At 66.1% G+C, this 18,696-nt stretch overlaps 3 protein-coding genes across 3 annotated transcripts; 1 reads left to right on the forward strand and 2 right to left on the reverse strand.

Moving 5' to 3' along the window:
• The first annotated feature begins 3,055 nt into the window (after window positions 1-3,055).
• On the forward strand, window positions 3,056-7,477 carry COPB1-1a (COPB1, beta subunit of the coatomer). The gene is made up of 10 exons (XM_005765080.1): window positions 3,056-3,089; window positions 3,336-3,470; window positions 3,584-3,644; window positions 3,893-4,122; window positions 4,329-4,470; window positions 4,541-4,739; window positions 4,815-4,869; window positions 5,099-5,206; window positions 5,284-5,472; window positions 5,548-7,477. The coding sequence occupies exons 2-10, from the start codon at window positions 3,381-3,383 to the stop codon at window positions 7,315-7,317; spliced, it is 2,844 nt and encodes a 947-aa protein (XP_005765137.1). The 5' UTR covers window positions 3,056-3,089; window positions 3,336-3,380; the 3' UTR covers window positions 7,318-7,477.
• Window positions 7,478-9,214: 1,737 nt separating this feature from the next.
• EMIHUDRAFT_213300 (hypothetical protein) lies at window positions 9,215-11,059 on the reverse strand (the record flags this gene model as incomplete). The annotated part of the gene is made up of 4 exons (XM_005764972.1): window positions 9,215-9,319; window positions 9,431-10,435; window positions 10,730-10,786; window positions 10,862-11,059. The coding sequence occupies 4 exons, from the start codon at window positions 11,057-11,059 to the stop codon at window positions 9,215-9,217; spliced, it is 1,365 nt and encodes a 454-aa protein (XP_005765029.1).
• Window positions 11,060-11,285: 226 nt separating this feature from the next.
• EMIHUDRAFT_67003 (mitochondrial citrate carrier) lies at window positions 11,286-12,184 on the reverse strand (the record flags this gene model as incomplete). Its single annotated transcript, XM_005764973.1, has 2 exons — window positions 11,286-11,661; window positions 11,730-12,184. The coding sequence occupies 2 exons, from the start codon at window positions 12,182-12,184 to the stop codon at window positions 11,286-11,288; spliced, it is 831 nt and encodes a 276-aa protein (XP_005765030.1).
• Window positions 12,185-18,696: the final 6,512 nt, after the last annotated feature.

Genomic DNA, 18,696 nt, shown 5'->3' on the forward strand with positions numbered 1-18,696 from the left:
GCCGTGAGGCTCGGGCCCTGGGTGCAGTCTGAGGCCCCACGCCTGTCGCTCGGGCGCGGAGGCGAGCCACGAGCGCATTCGGTACCCAGGTCACGCACTTTCCACGCCCTCATTCGAGCGACATCGCGGACACAACACTGCCTCACGCCCTTACTCTATTGCTGCTAGGCTACTCAAGCGAGACCTGGTGGCAATCCCGTCTGGCCAGCTCGACACGCCGCTTCGCGCAGGTATCGCGCCAGGCCCTGCCACCGCTCGCCGCCTCGCCGGCACGCTCGCGCTCTCCACAGATCCAATGCGCGCGAATACTCCGACCGGCGCGCACACCCACTCCGCCGCCGCCGCTCATGCGACCGCAACGCCGCGCCGCGACGTGCGCACCGCACGCAACCGCACGCAGCGACGCTTACCCGTCGGCCGTGGCACGCCGGCTCACACATATCACATTGGTCATATTGTGCCGCAGGCGTTTGGCTCTCCCATGCGCCATGGCGCTCGGCGACGGGCACATGCTCGGCGGCGAGCAGGCGGCGAGCTGCATGGAATACGGCGTGGTGTCGGCGTCGACCATGGCGTGCCACGCCGCAAGACACACGCTGTGCGTCGCCTCAAAACCTCGCGGGAGGCTGTCTGACAGCTAGCCCCGCCAGAATCACGCAGAATATTTTTACTATATACACGCTGCGGGTGAAACACGCACGCAGACACGCAGAGGCACGCCGTGCGGAGTCGAGTCTCGGCTCTTTGTCCGTTCGTACTTAAGTACAAGTACCTTCTCCAAATTATATGTCGTCACCGTAGCCCCCGTGGCCGTGCCAGCACACTGACGTTGTGTCCCGCGGGTGCTGACACCTCTCTGCGAGGAAGCGATACTCTCCCAGCGTGCCAACGTGGCACGTTGAATGCTGGACACATCGAGCCTGCAACGGCACTGCCGCGTACACCGATCGGCACCGCCCTCGAAATAGGAGAGCCTAACCAGGAACGCCAAACGCCTGCGGCACAATGGCCAATGCGTGAGCCAGCGAGACGGCCGACGGGTAAGCGGCGCTGCGTGCGGTGCGCACGTCGCGGCGCGGCGTTGCGGTCGCGTGAGCGGCGGGCGCGGGCGTTGGTCTGCGTGCGTGAGTTCGCGCGGCTGTGTGTCTCTCCGGAGAGCGGAGCGCGAGCGTGCCGGCGAGGCGGCGAGCGGTGGCAGGGCCTGGCGCGAACCTGCGCGAAGCGGCGTGTTGAGCTGGCCAGACGGGATTGCCACCAGGTCTCGCTTGAGTAGCCTAGCAGCAATAGAGTGAGGGCGTGAGGCAGTGTTGTGTCCGCGATGTCGCTCGAATGAGGGCGTGGAAAGTGCGTGACCTGGGTACCGAATGCGCTCGTGGCTCGCCTCCGCGCCCGAGCGACAGGCGTGGGGCCTCAGACTGCACCCAGGGCCCGAGCCTCACGGCTGCAACCCTCGGACTCGGGCCGTCACGAGCTAGCCGGCCGCGGCACTTCGAATGGCCCCATGACGTGGCCGCAGGGCTAAACCAATGTGGAACCAGTCTATGCAGGCGGACGCTCAAAAATTCTTTATCCCGGCGCTGACCGACAACTCTGCTCCGAAGGATCTGGTCCTCCGCCCCGTCCCAGGGCTTCCGCTCTTTTGGGCAGCAAGACTTTTGCGTTGTCATCCAGCTCTTTGGCGGCAAGCAGTGGACCCGCCGGGGGTTTCTTTTCCCGACTCTGCAAGGGGCCCCTCCAATCTCCTGCCCCACCGCTTGGTAGCAGGTCGCATCGACGGGTGGCCTTGCCTCCCACATCGATGCGGGCGTAGGGTTGAGTTGAGTAGTGCGTCATCTTGAGGAACGCTAGACTCGACTCCCTCTCGGAGATCGACGCCGCCCGACGATCACCGGAGATCACCCGAGATCGCCCGAGATCACCGGAGGTCTCGATGTCGCAGCGACGACGATCTCGACGGGGCCCTGGCGTGGTTGGGCGTTGTGCCTCCCCACGCCCTGGGACAGACAACACATGCCAGGGCCGACAGACACATCACGACACACATGAACAGAACACGCTGCGTGACGAAAGCGGGGGAGTGAGACTAGTCGTCTCCTCAAGTCGTCTCTCCACTGAGACCCATGAATAAAGAGAGCTCAATCAGCTCTGAGCCATGAATATCGCCAGGAAGAGGGCGGGTGGGGGCGATTGAATCATGGCGCGAGGCGCGCTGGCTCCATGGCAGCACGTTGAAGCAGAGCAGGTGGGGACGAGGACGCGCGTGAGGACGCGTCGCCTCTCTGCTGTGAATAGAGGGAGAGTGCTGCAGCGTTGGAACCGAAGCTCGGCGCCTCGCCCTCAGCAGAGCGGGCGAGAAAAGCTGAAGCTGTTCGCGCCACCTCTGCAAGGGGCCCCTCCAATCTCCTGCCCCACCGCTTGGTAGCAGGTCGCATCGACGGGTGGCCTTGCCTCCCTGATCTCTGCGGCGAAAGCCGTGTGATTTGTGTGTTGCCATGAGCTTATTAAAATTATTGGCTGTCAGGTGAGGTGTTGGAGTCTCGACGAGTTTGGAGTAAAAAGCCGGACCGGTGCCACTGGGATCTGGGTGGACGCTACTACCTTAAATGCCTCGGGGTGAGGCGCTGTTCGCGCAAAAGCCAGCCCAGGGTTCTGTGTGTACCAGAGGTGAGACGTCAAAATCACTCGCGCAGGGGACTGCTCGTCCTAGTTGACCACTCGGGCACCAAACTTGGAAATGCGGCGTCGAAGGAGATATGTTGAGATAGAGAGCGTGTCTCGTCTAAGTAAGTGTGTGGGGGAAATTGACCACTCGGGCAAAATCGGCCGAGCCACAAGCGGAGTGGCGGCTGGCCGATTTAAGTGGGGGGACTTGTTGTATTTCTTTTCTTAATGGTGTGAGAAGTAAAAACCCGTTCAGAGCATCCGAATGAAGAGACACTACATGAGTGGGGGCCTCGAGCTTCCCGGCGGCCCGGGTCAAGGGCCGCGCGGGAGGAGGAGGCACGCTTACCACCAGAAGTGGGAGTGGCGAGTAAAATTCTTCTTTAGCCCACAGCAACAACTCTGCTCGGCGCCGCCTCGCTCCCCAGGCGCCCACCGCCTCCGCCGCGTTGGTTCGGGCAGCACACGCCCCACCGCAGATCGCCGCCTGGCGCCGCACCCATGCGTCGCGATTTGTGACGGGGGACGGTTTCGCCTCCGTCCACCGGCGCGGGGTGTTCTGCCTCTGGCGACACACGGCTGCTGCTGGCGACCCTGCGTGCCCCCTCCGCCGCGACTGTCCGCCGGGCGTCCTGCGGAGCCCCGCCTGAGAGCCACGCGCGACTGTCGCGCAGGATCGGCCCGGTCTGCCGCGGCGTGGTCTGGGAGCGGCCTGAGCCATGTCGGCTATGGAGCGGAACTGCACGCTGCTGCTGCACGGCAAGGAGGCGACGCCGCCCAACGAGGAGGAGATTCGCGAGCTGCTGGAGGTGCAGGCTGTCGCCCGGCACCCCTTGCACCGACGCGCATCGGGACGAGTGGCGCAGACGGCAGCGTTCAGCGCGAGACCGCTCACGCCGCGGCCCGCGCCCTGTCTGCGCAGGACAAGGATGTGGAGAAGAAGCAGGAGGCGATGAAGACGCTCATCACGCTGCAGCTCAACGGCGCGCGCCCCACCGCCCGCGCCTGCCGCCCGCGCTCCGCGCGGTGGCCAGCGGCCGCCGAACTCCGCGCCGCGCGGGCAGACAGCCCGCATATCTCCCACGCCTCTCGCCGCGCCAACCCAGCGCCTCTCGCCGCTCCCGACGCTCCCGACGCTCCCGACGCTCCCGACGCTCCCGACGCTCCCGCTCGCTCCCACCGCTCGCTCCCGACGCGCTCTCCCTCCACTCGCTGCGTTTTTGCGATGCAGGCGAGCCGATGCCCAAGATGCTGATGGTCGTGATCCGCTTCATCGTGCCGAGCGACGACCACAAGCTCAAGAAGCTGCTACTCATCTACTGGGAGGTGATCGACAAGACCGGCCCCGATGGCAAGCTGCTGCCAGAGATGATCCTCGTCTGCAACAACCTGCGCAACGACCTCTCCCACCCCAACGAGTACATCCGCGGCTGCACGCTGCGCTTCCTCTGCAAGCTAAAGGCACGGCCACCCTCCCAGCCCACCCACCTAACACTCACACACACGCACACGCACACACACGCAGCGCGAGACCGAGAGCGGAGATCAGCTCTCCCTCGCACGCACTCGCACCCACATCACCATGAACCCCGCCCAGCCGCCGACCTCCAGTGAGGACGAGTCCACGCCACGGCCCGCGACGCGTCCGCCCGAAACGCGTCCGCCAGGCGCCGACCGAGGTAGAGATCCTCGAGCCGCTGATCCCGACCATCAAGAACAACCTCGAGCACCGGCACGCGTTTGTGCGGCGAAACGCCGTGCTCGCCGTCTATTCCATTTTCAAGTCGTTCGAGCCCCTGATCGCCGACGGCACCGCGCCGATCGAGGCGGCGCCGCGCGCCGGAACCTTCCGCCAAAGCGTCGCGGAACCTTCCCGTAGGCCCCGAGCTGGTGGAGGCGGTGCTGCAGCAGGAGCAGGACGCGTCGTGCAAGCGGAACGCCTTTCTGATGCTCTTCCACTGCTGCTCCGAGCGCGCCGTCGCGTACCTCTCCGAGAACCTCGAGCAGGTTGCCGGGTGGGGAGACATCCTGCAGCTCGTCGTGCTCGAGCTCATCCGCAAGATAGTGCGCGCGAACCCGTGCGCACAGTCGCGGCACGACCGCCCTCTCCTCGGAGCCTCCTCGCCAGCGCGTCCCTCGCCGCCGTCTCGTAGGTACGAAAAGTCGCGCTACATCCGCTGCATCCTCACGCTCTTCGCTTCCGAATCGGCGCCCGCACTGCCCGCCCCGCCCGCCCCGCCCGCCCGCCTCGCCCGCCCCGCCCCGCCCCGCCCGCCCCGCCCGCCGCCCCTCGCTCGCCGCCCGCGCGAACGCCTGTCGCCACCCCGGCCGCGCCGCCTCCCGCCCCACCGACGAAGCGCCCCCCCGATCCCCTCCCCTCCCCCCCTCCCACACCACCCCCCTTCCGTGACACGTCCCGACTGCGCGTCGGTCGCAGGCGGCGGTGGCGTATGAGTGCGCCTCTGTGCTGGTCGCGCTCTCGTCGTCCGCCACCGCCATCCGTGCGGCCGCACAGTCGTACACGCAGCTGCTCTCGTCGCAGTCGGCACCGCGATCCTCCGGCGGCCTCTCGGAGCCTTGCGATCTAGCCCTTCGTGAGCCGTCGAGGAGCGCTCTCCGTAGGACAACAACATCAAGCTCATCGTGCTGGAGCGGCTGCAGGACCTGAAGCGGCACCACTCGAAGGTGCTTCAGGAGATGATCATGGACATCATCCGCGCGCTGGGCTCGGCGAACCTCGACATCCGCAAGAAGACCCTCGAGATCATGCTCGACCTCATCGTGCCGAAGAACATTGGCGAGGTGATGCAGGCGCTCGCCGAGACGTGACTACCCGAGATTACACCCGAGATGACCCGAGATGACCCGAGATGGCCGGTGATGCAGGTTCTCAAGAAGGAGGTGCAAAAGACGCAGGGCGAGGAGGGCGAGAAGTCGTCCGAGTACCGCGCCATGCTCATCAACGCCATCCACAGGTCTGCGATCCGGTTCCCGGAGTCGGCGTCGATGGTCGTGCCGGTGCTAATGGACTTCCTCGGCGACGCCAACCAGTCGTCGGCAGTCGAGGTGATCCTCTTTGTGCGCGAGATCCTCGAGACCTTCCCGCACCTGCGCGAGTCGGTGATGAAGAAGCTGCTCGAGACCTTCCCAACCATCCACTCGTCGCGCGTCGCGCGCGTCGCCCTCTGGCTCATCGGCGAGTTTTGCGTCGCGGGCGAAGACGTCGCCGCCGGCTTCACCACGCTCAAGGCGTCGCTCGGCGAGCCCCCCTTTGTGCCGCCCGCGGAGGACGAGGCCGCCTCCAACGGCCCCGCAGCCGCGCCGCGCCCGGAGGGGAGACCAGTGGTGCTGGCGGACGGCACCTACGCGTCGGTCGTCGCGGCGGACGAGGCGGTGGGCGGCGACGACGGCACGCAGAGGCTGCGCGGCCTGCTGCTGGGCGGCGACTTTTTCCTCGCCACGGTGGTGGCCACCACGCTGACCAAGCTCGCGCTCCGCTCGCGCGAGCACCTGCCGACGCGGGCGGCCAACATGGTCGCCGCCGACGTGATGCTCATCCTGACCGGGCTGCTGCAGCTCGGCAAGGCGGGCGGGGCGGGCGCGACGATCGACGCGGACTCGCAGGAGCGGCTGCAGACGTACCTGCACCTGCTATCGAGCCCGGGGGAGGAGGTGCAGGCCCTCTGCTTGGTCCACTGCCGCGAGGTCTTCTCGGCGATGCTGCGCGAGCGCGCGGGCCAGGAGGAGGCGGAGAAGCCGGCAAAGGACGTCGCGCCAGAGGTGCACCGGCAAGCCGACGACCTGATCTCGGTGCGGCAGCTCAAGGGGGGCAAGTCCGACACCGCGGCGCTCGAGCTGGACGACGACGACGACCCCGTCTCCTCCGCCGCGGGCGCCTTCACCGGCGAGCTCGACTTCGCCGCGCGTCTCAAGCGCGTGACGCAGCTCACCGGCCTCTCCGACCCGGTCTACGCCGAGGCGTACGTGCTGGTGCACTCGTACGACATCATGCTGGACGTGCTCGTCATCAACCAGACGCAGGAGCCGATGACCAACCTCTGCCTCGAGCTCGCCACCGTGGGCGACCTCAAGCTCTGCGAGAGGCCGACCGCTTACACGCTGGCGCCGGGCGAGTCCAAGCACATCAAGGCAAACATCAAGGTTTCGTCCACCGAGACGGGCATCGTGTTCGGCTCGATCGTGTACGACGCGCACGGCTCGACGCCGCCGGGCGGCGGCGAGAACCGCAACTGCGTGGTGCTCAACGACCTCCACATCGACATCATGGACTACATCGCGCCGGCGTCGTGCTCCGACCTCGCCTTCCGCGCGATGTGGGCCGAGTTTGAGTGGGAGAACAAGGTTGCGGTCAACACGGACATCACCGAGGTGAAGGAGTTCCTCGAGCACGTGATGAAGAGCACAAACATGCGCTGCCTCACCCCGCCCGCCGCGCTCGAGGGCGAGTCGGGCTTCCTCGCCGCCAACCTCTACGCAAAGTCCATCTTTGGCGAGGACGCGCTCGTCAACTGCTCGGTGGAGAAGCGGCTGGACGGCAAGATCTGCGGCTACATCCGAATCCGGTCCAAGACGCAGGGCATCGCGCTCTCGCTCGGCGACAAGATTACGCTCAAGCAAAAGGGCCCGGCCTGCTAACCGCCGGCGCCCTGCGCTGTGCCTCGCCGCGGACCGAGCGTCCGAGCGGCGGCGCGAGCAACTCGTGTGCCTGCGAGCAACTCCGTCGTGTTCCACTTTCTAGATACATAGTATGATGAGGGGAAAATCCGGTCCGACTTGCGAGACCGCCTATCGGCGTATTGCGTATATCGCAAAAAAATAATCCAATCGCCGTGTAAAGCCGTAGGTCGGACGCGTCGTGTGAGAGTGCGTGTCGTGTTCAGGTCTGGTGTCCATTATAGCTCCGAGTAGAGGGGGCGGTCTGCTGCTAGGGGAAACCCGGAGCGCGGAGCCAACCCTCGGAGACCCGTGTTTACTTTACGGCCCTCTCCCTGCGAACACGCGCACCCCCGCAGGGCTAGGGCTCTCTTGCCCGCAACCCGATGCCAATCATCCGGCCCGCTGGGTGCGCTTCTTAGCCCCCCGGCCCTGGATATGTGCGCGGTTAATGACTGCACTCCAAGTGCTCCAAGTGTACGTGTACCACCCGGCTAAGCCTAAGGTGTAACGGCTGGAACACCCCCCCCCCCGGCCTTATCCCCTAATACAACGTCAACGAGATAAGTGATAACCGTGTACTAAAGACGACCTTCGTACGAATATTCTTGAGCCTTGAGAGGTATGAGGATGACAAGGTCTTGTTTTCTTCTTTCTTCTTCTTCTCTCAATCTTGATCCTTGTGACATGGCTTGTGAATAAAAGCGTATTTTCTTCCTCTCACTAACCAGGTAGGTCTGTGAAGATGGCAAGAGAACGATTAGCAGACTTGGACTTTGATGAGGTAACTTTTTGACGCGTCCTGCATGCGCCGCATTTCACCACTTACTTTTGTTCGAGAAGTCGTTCACCTGCCGCGCCGTTGTCCAGCCCCAGTCCCAGTGGGAGAGGGACAGGGAGCGGCAGCAGGCCAAGGAGGGCAGTGCCCCACCGCAGCCTGTGCCTGCTGCCACCTCCGCCGCGGCACCGCCCGCAGCACCGCCTGCCGCCGCTGCAGCTCCGGCCGCAGCACCGCAGGCACACCCGCAGCACCAACAGGTGCAGCAACCCCAGCCCAACGAGTCGCCCGAGGGGTGGACCAGGGTTGGGAAGGGCGGCATGCCGGACAGGTTCACCATGAGGAACCCTGGCCGCAAGCCGCCGGGCAAGGCGGTCAAGCGCAAGCCTGACCGCCAGCCCGCACCCAAGGGAGGTGGACCCCCACCCCCCTCTCCCAAGGTGAACAAGAACAGGCTGAGCGCGCTGGGCGCTGGCCCTTCTGGCACCAGCGGGAGCCACGAGCGCGCACCACCGCGCTCCCCCTCCCCCTCCTCGCCGCCTGCCAAATCACCGCGGCCGTCTGTGCCTGCTTCCGAGTATGACTCCGAGTTCGACTTTTCCGACGCTGAGGGAGGCGCAGGATAGGACGGCAGGGGTCGTACACGACGCAGTTCAGCAGGCTGTGATGCAATACGGCTATGACGACGAGCTCTTCCAGGCGTGGAGGGACGGCGAGATACGGCGAAAGGACTTGCCGGAGGAGGTGGTGGCTATGGCTTTGGACCTTTGCGAGAGGTGGCGAGCGGAGCAAGCGCGGTGTAGGCGCGTCCACGCGGCGCAGCGGCTCTCCCGCGACCCCGGCCCCTCTCATAGCCGCAGCCGTAGCCGCAGCCCTAACTCTTGCCGCTCTTCCGTGTCGGGTTGTGACGAGGGGTGAGGGGACACGGATTGAGGATCCCTCACACCAAGATCGTGCAGGGCGGGGACACATGTCCCTAAATCCCATCTGGTCTCAGAGTTTGCCCGTTTTATTTATTTATTTAAGTGCTCCAAGTGCCAATAACTCAAACATATCCTTAACACTAAGGCTTTTTGCTCAGTCTGGGGGTGGTTAGGGCGTCTACAATCTGGTACGGCGGCGATGCTCCTCCAAGGTCTGCATCACGTAGTCGCGGTAGGCGGTGTGCGACCAATCAGGCTGCCCATACGTAGACGCCGCCGGCTCCTGCTCCCGCGCGAGCAAGCTGCGCCGTGACTCGCATTGCGAACTGCAGCCATGACACGAGCGACAGCAGAAGCCCTGCATCCATGGTTCGCCGCATTTTCCCCACCGCACCTGCTGCTCGCAAGTGTAGCGCGTGTTTGAGGGCACGTCGGAGCAGTCACTACACGTGTCCGGAGGCGGCGGCGTGGCGTGCGTCAGTGCGACGGCCGATACGTTGGCATAGCCCTGGAGCGACGCCATGCCCGCAAAGAGGGTGGGCTGCGACACCGCCGTCCACCCCCACGCGCCGGCGTAGGCATGGCTGTGCGCCCAGCCATACAGCTGCTCAGCGGTGCGTCCCTCGGCTTTCTGACCGAGCACAAACTCGCCGATGAGCAGCGGAGCGGAGACGCGGAAGTCTGCCTCCGAGTGAAGAAACGGGGAGGTGGGGTTGAACTTGCCTTTGTGGGCATACGAGTGCACCTGAAGAAAGTCGAGTCGAGCCCCAGCCGCCGCGGCCGCGCCGACCGCTCCGCGAAGGCACTCGTCGGTGTAATAGTTGCGCTTGCCGAGGGCGTCGGAGGAGGCGAGCTCCGACCACGACCCGACCGTGACCAGGGAGGCGGGGGCAGCGGCGTGGATCGCCGCCGCCTGGGCACCCACGAAGCGGAGCACCTGCTCCATAGGTATGGGCTCGGTTGGCTGCGCCCAGCCCGCGCCAGTGCGAGCGAGGGGGGTGGTGTCGTAGCACGGGTTCGGGTCGGCCACGTCCGCAGCGACGGAGCCCTCAGGCTCGTTGATGACGTCCCAGCCCCCAAGGGCGGGCTCGTCGCGCAGCGAGCGCACCATCGGCACGAGTACGGTGTCGATGTAGCTGTCCAGTTTCGACATGTCGGAGAAGAGGTCCTTCACGCGCTGGTGTTTGAGAACCGCGCCATTCCACAGCACGAAGAAAATGAGGATGTCGAGCTGTCGCGCCGCGCGCAGGTAGCGGCGCATGTCGGAGATGAGCGATCCCGTCGAGTCAGTGGCGACGACCACCCCGTCGGCATCGAACACGGGCGTTTTGTAGCCCTCCACGTGAAGCCAAACCCTCATCGAGTTGCCGCCTGCCCTCGAAGTGTTGACGAGCACGTCCTTGAGGGCACAGAAGTGAGCGTTGCTCTGACCGTTGCCAAAGTCGTTGCCGTACCGAAGCCAGGCCAGGTTTACGCCCGACAGGAAAACCGGAACCCCATCCCACGCGAGGGTGCGGTTAAGAACCGTGAGCCGTGCCGAAGGCGGGGAGGAGGGCGGCGGCGGCGAGGAGGGCGGCGACGGCGGCGGCGAGGGCGTTGATCGCGAGGGCGGCGGCGAGGCCGGCGGCGATGGCGGGAGAGAGGGCGGCAGCGAGGGCGGCAGCGAGGGCGGCAGCGAGGGCGGCGGCTGCACAGCTAATGGTGGCGAGGGGATCTTCGTACCAAGAACATCCGCCACCGCTAATGCCACCTGCCCGAGAGAAAAACCCACAGCGATTGCGACCGCAGCAGCACTGACAACAAAAAGAGAGCAAGCGATTCTCACTGCAAGCCTGCTGCTCACGCGCAAAGTGATGGTGATATCCTCGCTGTCGAAAGCTTCATACCTTGTCGAAGGTTTCGCCGCCACTGGGTGCACTGGCGGGGCAGTTCCTGATCCATCCGCCTCAACTCCCCAAGTACTTGAGGCAGCCTCATGCTTCGGCTCGACAGTCGGCTCAGCCGTCGGCTCAACGTTTGGCATCGGTCCCGTTTATGATAGAGCGCGGCATAAGGCAGAGGCGCCTCACCTGCCGGGGTGCGCAAATGGATTCTTTTTTCGCACGACACCGGTAAAATTCTTTTTTCGCTCAGATTCCTACCCGAAACGGCCTTTCGCAGTTGGGCTCAGCGGGGAAGGGAGGCGGGTCGGCGTGTTGATTGAGCCGCGTCACGCCCTCGCCGTGACCGAGCTTCGGTTTGCACGGCAGTCACTCGACTCTTGCCAGTGCTGCCCTGGCCTTCGCTGTTGTTCGCCTTGACTGTTCGAGTTCACAAGTTGGGTTAGAGTGCTGGGTGTGTCCGCGCCAGTGCTGGCGTCGCGTTGTACCCGTGTCGATGGGCTGCGTCGCGACCGCGGACACAGCGCCGGCGATGCCGCCGCACAGCATCGCTTGCCAGGTAGCGAGCGGGGGCGGAGGCGTGCCATCCGCGCCGGCCGGCCCCTGCGCCAGCCGCTTGAGCTGGCCAAAGCCGAGGAAGCGGATCGCGTTGGTGGCAGCCCCCTTGGTGACCGCCGGCCCCACGCCCTGGAAATATCCGGCGACACCTTCGGCGCGCCAGATGCAGGCCACGCAGTGCACCAACCTGATTGAGTAAGTGCAGGGGTTCAGAACTTCGCCGGGAAGCGTGCGCGGCGGACGGTGGCCCGCCACCCCTCGTATTGACGCGGCCCGCGCGGCGACTGGTCGTGGATCATCTTGATGGCGATCACTTGGTTGGGCGTCTGACACAAGGCCGCCTCGGCCATCCCCGCCGCGAACCCGTTGATGGTGTCGGCGGTCGGCGTGCCAAGCCGCTGATGCATCCCGCGTCGCTGCGACGCTGCCGTCAGCGTCTCAAAAGTCCCGAAGCGTACCGCGGAGCGCGGGCCGCCAAAGATCGCCCACGACAAGCCGCCGCGATACAGGCCAAGAACGCCACGCTCGCGAACAGTGGCCGCTGCGCAATGGAATGGGCTGCGAAATCGGTCCTTGCCGGCGAACAGCGCCGAAGCCTCCTGCTGGAGCTGCATCTGCGTCTTGATGTATTCGAATGGAAAGGTGACGGAGATCTCAAGCGTGCCCGCCACCCACCCGGCGGCGGTCGCGCTGGCGAGGCTGTCTGACATCGCCAGACCGTGTTTTTTCTCGTTGTTTTGTCGCTCGCTCCGCTCGCCACCTCACGCTCCGTACTGTGCTGCATGAATGCTTGCCCAGGTGTGAACAACACCTCGTGACCACGGCGCCGCAGGCGCCTGTTGATGGGTCCAGGTGATAGCCCTGGATGGGCAATGCATACGCCTAGTTGGACCTCAGATCGCCCGACCGCGTCCCGGTGCTTTGTGCGGTCTCGGGCACCGCACCCGTGCTGCCACAACGTCTCGCGCGCGCGTGAACAGGGCTCCAGGCCCCAAATTACGTGTGAGTGTTAGAGTTGTTTGGTATTGCTAAAATCTCTCTCTCTGCCACAAAGCACAATGTGCTGCCACAAAGCACCACTAGCGATTTCGCGCGGAGGGCGTAGTGAAGCGCTGGGGCGCTCACTGTGTGTTATTCGGGTGGGGATCCATCAGTGGTAAGCGGCTTTAGTCACAGATCCAAGCTCAGACGTCACACCAACACCACAAACACGCTCACTTCGCCGCTGCTGTAGATGGGCCTCCGGGGGCCCATACTACGTCGAAGTACGGACCCGATCTCGGCACTCACGGGCTGCCACGCGCCCGCGCGCGGCGCGGGCCGCACCGCCCATGCCCCCGGGTCACCAACCCCGCCTCTCGGCCCTCTCGGCCCTCAGGAGCGTGCGGGAGACCGGCGAGGGGCGCGCCGCGTGCCGCCTGCAGAGCCGCCAGAGGCATTGTCGCCTCCGCTGGCGGGGTTCCCGCGCGCCCGCCCGCGCCTGCGCCCGCCCACGCCGCGCCCGCGGGCTCCGGATGCGCCGCCCTCCTTCTCCTTCTTCTCGATGGCAGTCCACGCGTGCTTGTCGACGGGTCGGCGGCGTGGTCGAGGGGAAGGTCGCCGGCGGCCGCAACTCTGCCGCCGTCGCTCCGCCGGCTCTGATCGAGTATCGGGCGTTGAGGGCGGCGGCGCAAAGCGGGTCTGGCGCATCCATCGCCACGAGCCTCGCGGCCGCGGTCGTGGCACACCTGGTGGCGGCTCTCGAGGCCGTCTCTACGGCGCTCGACGCCGTGTGACGCGCATTGCGAGCTCTTTGTCAAAGCACTGCTCGCCGTCGGACATCTCGTCGGCGCTGTGGAACTGCAGCTCCTCTTCCGCCGCCGCCGCCGCCGCCGCCGCCTCCTCCTCCTGGGCGGTGCGAGGCCGCGCTCGTAGGACCCGTGCCGATTCTGGCGGATCGCTGCGCTTTCGTGGACGAGGCGGTGCAGGTTCCGGAGCAGAGGAGCCGCTACCGCCACCGGCACCGCCGCCCACCGCCGCTGGGCGAGCACGAGCCGTGCGCCTCGCACCGACACCTGCCTCGGCAGCTGCCGCCGCCGCCGCTCTCCTCGGTGGGGGCGGCGCGCTGCGTGCCGCTGCTGCCGGCTTCGAGCCTTTTCGCCGCGCGCCAAGGCGCGCCGCTGAGGAGCCGCCACCGGCACCACCACCCTCCTCCGCCGCTGCACGAGCACGACTTGCGCGCCTCGCACCGACATCTTCCCCTGCAGCTGCCGCCGCCGCCGCATTCCTCGGAACGCGCGGCGCGCCGCGCGCCGCCTCCGCTGGCATCGCTGCTGCCGCAGCCTCTCGCCGCGCGCCAAGGCGCGCCGCTGCCGCGCCATCCAGGGAGGCGCGAGATGAGGAGTTAGAGCGGCGTGACCGCGTCGCCCCAAGCGGCCGATTCGGCGACACTCATAATTCATCGCAGCGGCCTGCTGTGTCAAGCATCCAACTTCCAACCCGCCGGCAACGCTCGCTCGGCTGGGTCATCGGCGAGGAGTGCCGCCGATGCAAAAGTGGGTGGATGCAACAGCTCGTCGAGCTTGCCAGGGCTGCCGCACACCCAGGCACAATCACAGACCGCGACAGGGACCCATGGAAAGGGCTGGGGGCACGCTGCGGGCTCGCACAGTGTCCGCGCGAAGCCAACTTTCTCTAAGTGAACGCGGGGTAAGGCTTGGTGAGTGGTTGGGGTGGCCTCAGGGGGCTCAGGCATCCCCAAGGGAGCCTCTGCGGTGCCACATAAAGATTCAGATGTCCCGTTTGCAAGTTTCAACATTCCCTCCCCAAACCGCTTTCCCCGGACCCCCCGCGGCATCTGGGGCCGGGGGCCGTGCTCACAGTCAGTGTACGTGCACAACGTGCAACACACCAATCCGAATGTCCGGTCTGCATCATCTATTCCCCCGACTGTCTCTCCCGTGTGTCTTTCGCCCAACCAGACCCTGACCCCACTCCACGCCCTCTTGCCCGCTCCGACGCTCTTGTCCCAAGCGGCCGAAGCGCGCCCCAAGAGACGCAGACCCCCCCCCCCCACCCCCACCGCCGCTGTGCGTCGTGCTCTGCCGCCGCAGGGTCTGCTGCTCTCTCTGCCGTGCTCGCGCGGCGGCCCCGCAGGAACCCGCGCCCTTGCCGCCCGGCCGGGGCTGGAGAGACTCAGCCGAGGATGATGCCGCGCTCCTTGCACACGGCCACCAGCTCGGGCTGCTTCTTGTTCTTGTAGCCCACCTCGAGCTTCTGCATGCGAGGGGAGGTGCGATGAGCATTGGGCGGGGGAGGGGCGAGTGGCGAGGGGAGGCGTCTCGCGCCTTCAAGCTCGGGGCGGCCCCCTCCTTGAGGGCGGCGGCCAGCGCCTTGCAGCCCTCGTCGCCAATCTGGTTGCCGTAGAGATAGAGCTCCTCGAGCCGCGGCGCTGCCCCCTCCTTGCCGAGGGCGGCGGCAAGCGCCTTGCAGCCCTCGTCGCCAATCTTGTTGCTGATGAGATTGAGCGTCTCGAGCCGCGGCGCTGCCCCGCTCGCGAGGACCTCCGCCAGCTGCGCCGCCTCCGCGTCGCCCCAGCCGAGGCCGCCGTAGCTCAGCTCGGTCGCCTTGCCAAACTGCTCCTCGAAGGCGGCCTCGTACAGCCGCTTCACCAGCGGCTTGTCGTCCTTGCCGTTGGTGAAGCTCTTCGTCTCCAGCTCCGCCGCGAACGCAGACGGCAGCAGCGGAGGGCGCCGGCCGCCGCCCTGGACGCAATCGCCGATGATGCTGCTCCAGTCGTACACCTTGCCGGCGCGCATCTTGCCGAGGTCGAGCGAGAGGTCGCCGGCCTTTGTCAGGCCCGCCCAACTGCTCTCTGTGGCGCACCAGCCGCGGTCAAAGTACTTGGCCACGTTGGTGCCCTCGGCCTGCTCCTCCGCCTTGTGGCCGTCCGGGAAGGAGGTCAGCCGCAGCACGGTCGTGTGCTGGTGGGAGTAGAGCGTGCCGAGGCAGCCCAGTCCCTGCTTGCAGAGCGCGTTCTGCTCCTCGGTGCGCAGGACGCCGTTGGGGGGGTCGGGGTGCTGGTGCAGCGAGCCGAAGTCCCAAAAGACGCCGAGCCGCGGGATGAGGTCGGGACGGCTGAGCAGGGCCTTGAGCGCCCTCGCGACGCGGGCGAGGTTGGCTCCGCGCGGGTCGGGGTGGTCCTTGGTCAGCCACGGGTAGGAGAGCGCGGCGACGGGAAGGTCATACTCGTTGGTCGCCTCGACGAGGTCGGCGAGGGAGAGGAAGGCCTCTTTGGGCAGCGCCTGACGGTGGGTGAGGACGCCGCCCGCCTCGGCGTGGCTGATGACCCACTGCGCGTCGAGGACGGCGACGGCGCCGCTCGCGAGGACCGGCTCGAGGTCGCCGCCGCCGTGCTCCCGCCACAGCTCCAGCTTCCCCTCGCTCACGCCGAGATCGGTGGCGGAGGGGAGGGCGTCGGCCGGCTGCGTTGGCGGGGCGGTGTCGGCGGGCGTCGGGGCGTCGAGTTCGACGGCGGGAGGGCCGGGCAGCTCCTCGGTCGGGGCCTCGACGCGGCTGGAGAAGCAGCCCATCGTGAGAAGTCGATCGACTTTGCATTTGCAAGGACACCTGTCGGGCTGGTGGGGCGCAGCGGGACTCGACAGCCCGGAGAGCGACTAAAACCTTAAGGTGGCAGTGCGAGTTCTGTGAATAGCCGGTATTTTTCTTGCATTTTTGCTCCCGGCTGAGGGAGCAAGCAAGCCCACCTACGCTTATATTAAGGGGAGGGCTCCCAGGGCTTGGAGGTCTTTTTAGTTGCAACCATGATGATAGGCAAGGCGTTCAGGAAAGTGAAAGAAGAGGACATGGTTCGACCTCGCGTGCGAGATGTGTGTCGCGACCCCTCGTCGCGGACACCTCCCGACACGGTGTGAAGACAACAGTCAACACAACTCCTCTCTCGACCGCTACTACGCCGCCGCTCTTCTCACTGCGCAGCTCACGGCTCTCCCTCCTGTTCCATCTCCTCCTCCTTCGCCGCCTCCTTCGCCTTCTTCGCCGCCTCCTCCGCCCGCTTTGCGGCCCTCTCCTGCCGCGATGCCGTGCGTAACCAACAGCGGGTCGTTGTTGACGAGTGGCGTGAGTACCATCAATGTTGGCACCATGGCAAAGGCGCAACTCTGAGGTGACTTCACGAGCATGCGCACCCATTTGACGCAGAGGTATCCGACAGCCGAGCCGGCTTCGTAGCCGCTGAGAAATGCAGAGTTGCCGCCGAGGGAGACCAAGCCCGGTGGCAATCGGAAGCATCGTGATCGAACGGTGCAGAGCCACTCAAAGTACTCCGTGCGCTCATCAAGAAGCAGGTATCTATGGCTAGCCCAAGACGAAGCTGAGTAGTAGTATCGGGTAGCGTTTGAAATCAGCTGAACTTGATTTCCTTCCAGCGCCCAATGCCGCACCGAAAGGTGTGTTCCGACAAGCCGCAATGGGGCAACATGACCTGGTTTGAGCTCCCAATTTCGCAGCGAAAGGTGTGCATCGAGATTCAGCAACGGGGCAAGTCCTTCAGGCCAACGCCAATCGCAATCGTTTCGCAGTTGGGGCGAAGTTCGGTCTTCCTCTTCGTAATCGATCGGCGGCGAGAGGCGGCGAGTGGTGACGCGAATTTCAACCGAAATCGCGCCACCCTTTGTGCACTTTGAGCAAGAGTCACTCCTCGTCTCTCGCAATGTTGTTGTGACGGTTGAATTTTTGCCGATTTCTGTAAGCGTCCATTTTTGAATAGGTTTGGAAACCACCGAGTCCGAGGGGTACGATTCCACATAATTCATCCGACGGAAACGTGGCGATGGCACCTGATTCGGGGCGCAGTGGGGGGGGGGGGTGAGGATTTGGTTCTGAAGAAGGTGGGGCGAACCGAGGGGGATGGGGGAGGGTCACCGTTTGGGCGAGCCAAGGCTGTGGCGCCGACGGCGGCACCCTTGTACGAGGCTGTGAGGGGAGCGGCGGCGAGAGGGGGGGCGGCAGCGACGCAGGCGAGCCGCACACGCGCGCGACTGAGGGAAGCGCGGGCGGCGGGAAAAAGGAGAACGGCGGCGGCGGCGAGGCGCAAAACGGGGGCGGCGGAAGTGGGGGCGACGGCGGCGGCGGAGTGAACGGCGGCGCGCGCACGGACGGCGACGAAATCGACGGCGGGGAGGGGCAGGGCTGCATGGCGGCGGCAGGCGCGCGCACATTCGTCGTGTTTTCGCATTGGCATTCCACGTGCTCCTCGGCGACCTGCGTGCGCGGGAACGGCAGGGGTCATGTCGCGCGCACCGGGCGGCGCCGTGCTCGCAGCAGCCGGGATCGCGGCAGAGTATGGTGGAGAGCTCTACCCGCGCACCTGCCCAGCGATGAGCTTGACGCCGCTCCTGGCAGGCGAGGCAGGGATCTCGGCGACGTTGGAGAGCGGGCGCACGATGTCGTGGGCGACGCCCGTCCGCAGCCACGTCGTGGTGACGATGATGGCGAGGAGCATCACGGTGGAGAGGAGCGTCCCGGCGCTGCTTGGGCTCGCTCGAGTTTCCGGTCTGGGCGCGGCGCGGCACGGGGTTTTTCATTTATCAGGGCTTGAAGGTGGACCTCCAAGAATATTCACCATTCTTACAGTGGTGTAGCTTGCGCATCGGCTGCAGCCTCTGCTGGGGCGGAATGCGCGGGGTTTTCGGCGCGATGCCCTCGGTGAGTACCGGTACACGCTACCGCGGTGCCGCAAGCTCTCCTGCGCGCGCGTGACGTGTGGGACGCGTGCGCTGCGCTCAAACGTCGCGATGGCGATAGGCGCTCGAGCCGGCGCACAGCGGATAGGTGCGCCGCGCAGGGGGGGTCGGAGGGGTGCGAGAGGGGGCGTGGGTCGGGCGCGCACCGGACGGCCCTGGGAACGGCCGTCACGTCGAGGAGTGGGGCTGTTGGCGGCCGAGCGCCGAGGCGAGCCGCTCTGCTGCGCCGCCGACAGCCCCTCTTCCGAGCCGGCGCGTGGAGGCGAGCCGCGCCCGGTGTCGCTGGTGCGGGGGCGGCGCAGCGTTTATCCCCCCCCCCCCCCCGCCCGCGCCCGCCCGCCCGCCCGCCCGCCCTCAGGCCTTGCCCCTCCGCAGGCGCGGGAGCGCTCGCGGCGAGCACCTCCTACCTCTCGTCGCCCGGCTGCTCCCTTTCCCCGTCACCCGCCGCGCCCTCGCCCGGCCGCCCCACCGCGCACCGG

Source organism: Emiliania huxleyi (assembly GCF_000372725.1).
Source record: "Emiliania huxleyi CCMP1516 unplaced genomic scaffold EMIHUscaffold_57, whole genome shotgun sequence".
NCBI classification, from domain to species: Eukaryota; Haptophyta; order Isochrysidales; family Noelaerhabdaceae; genus Emiliania; species Emiliania huxleyi.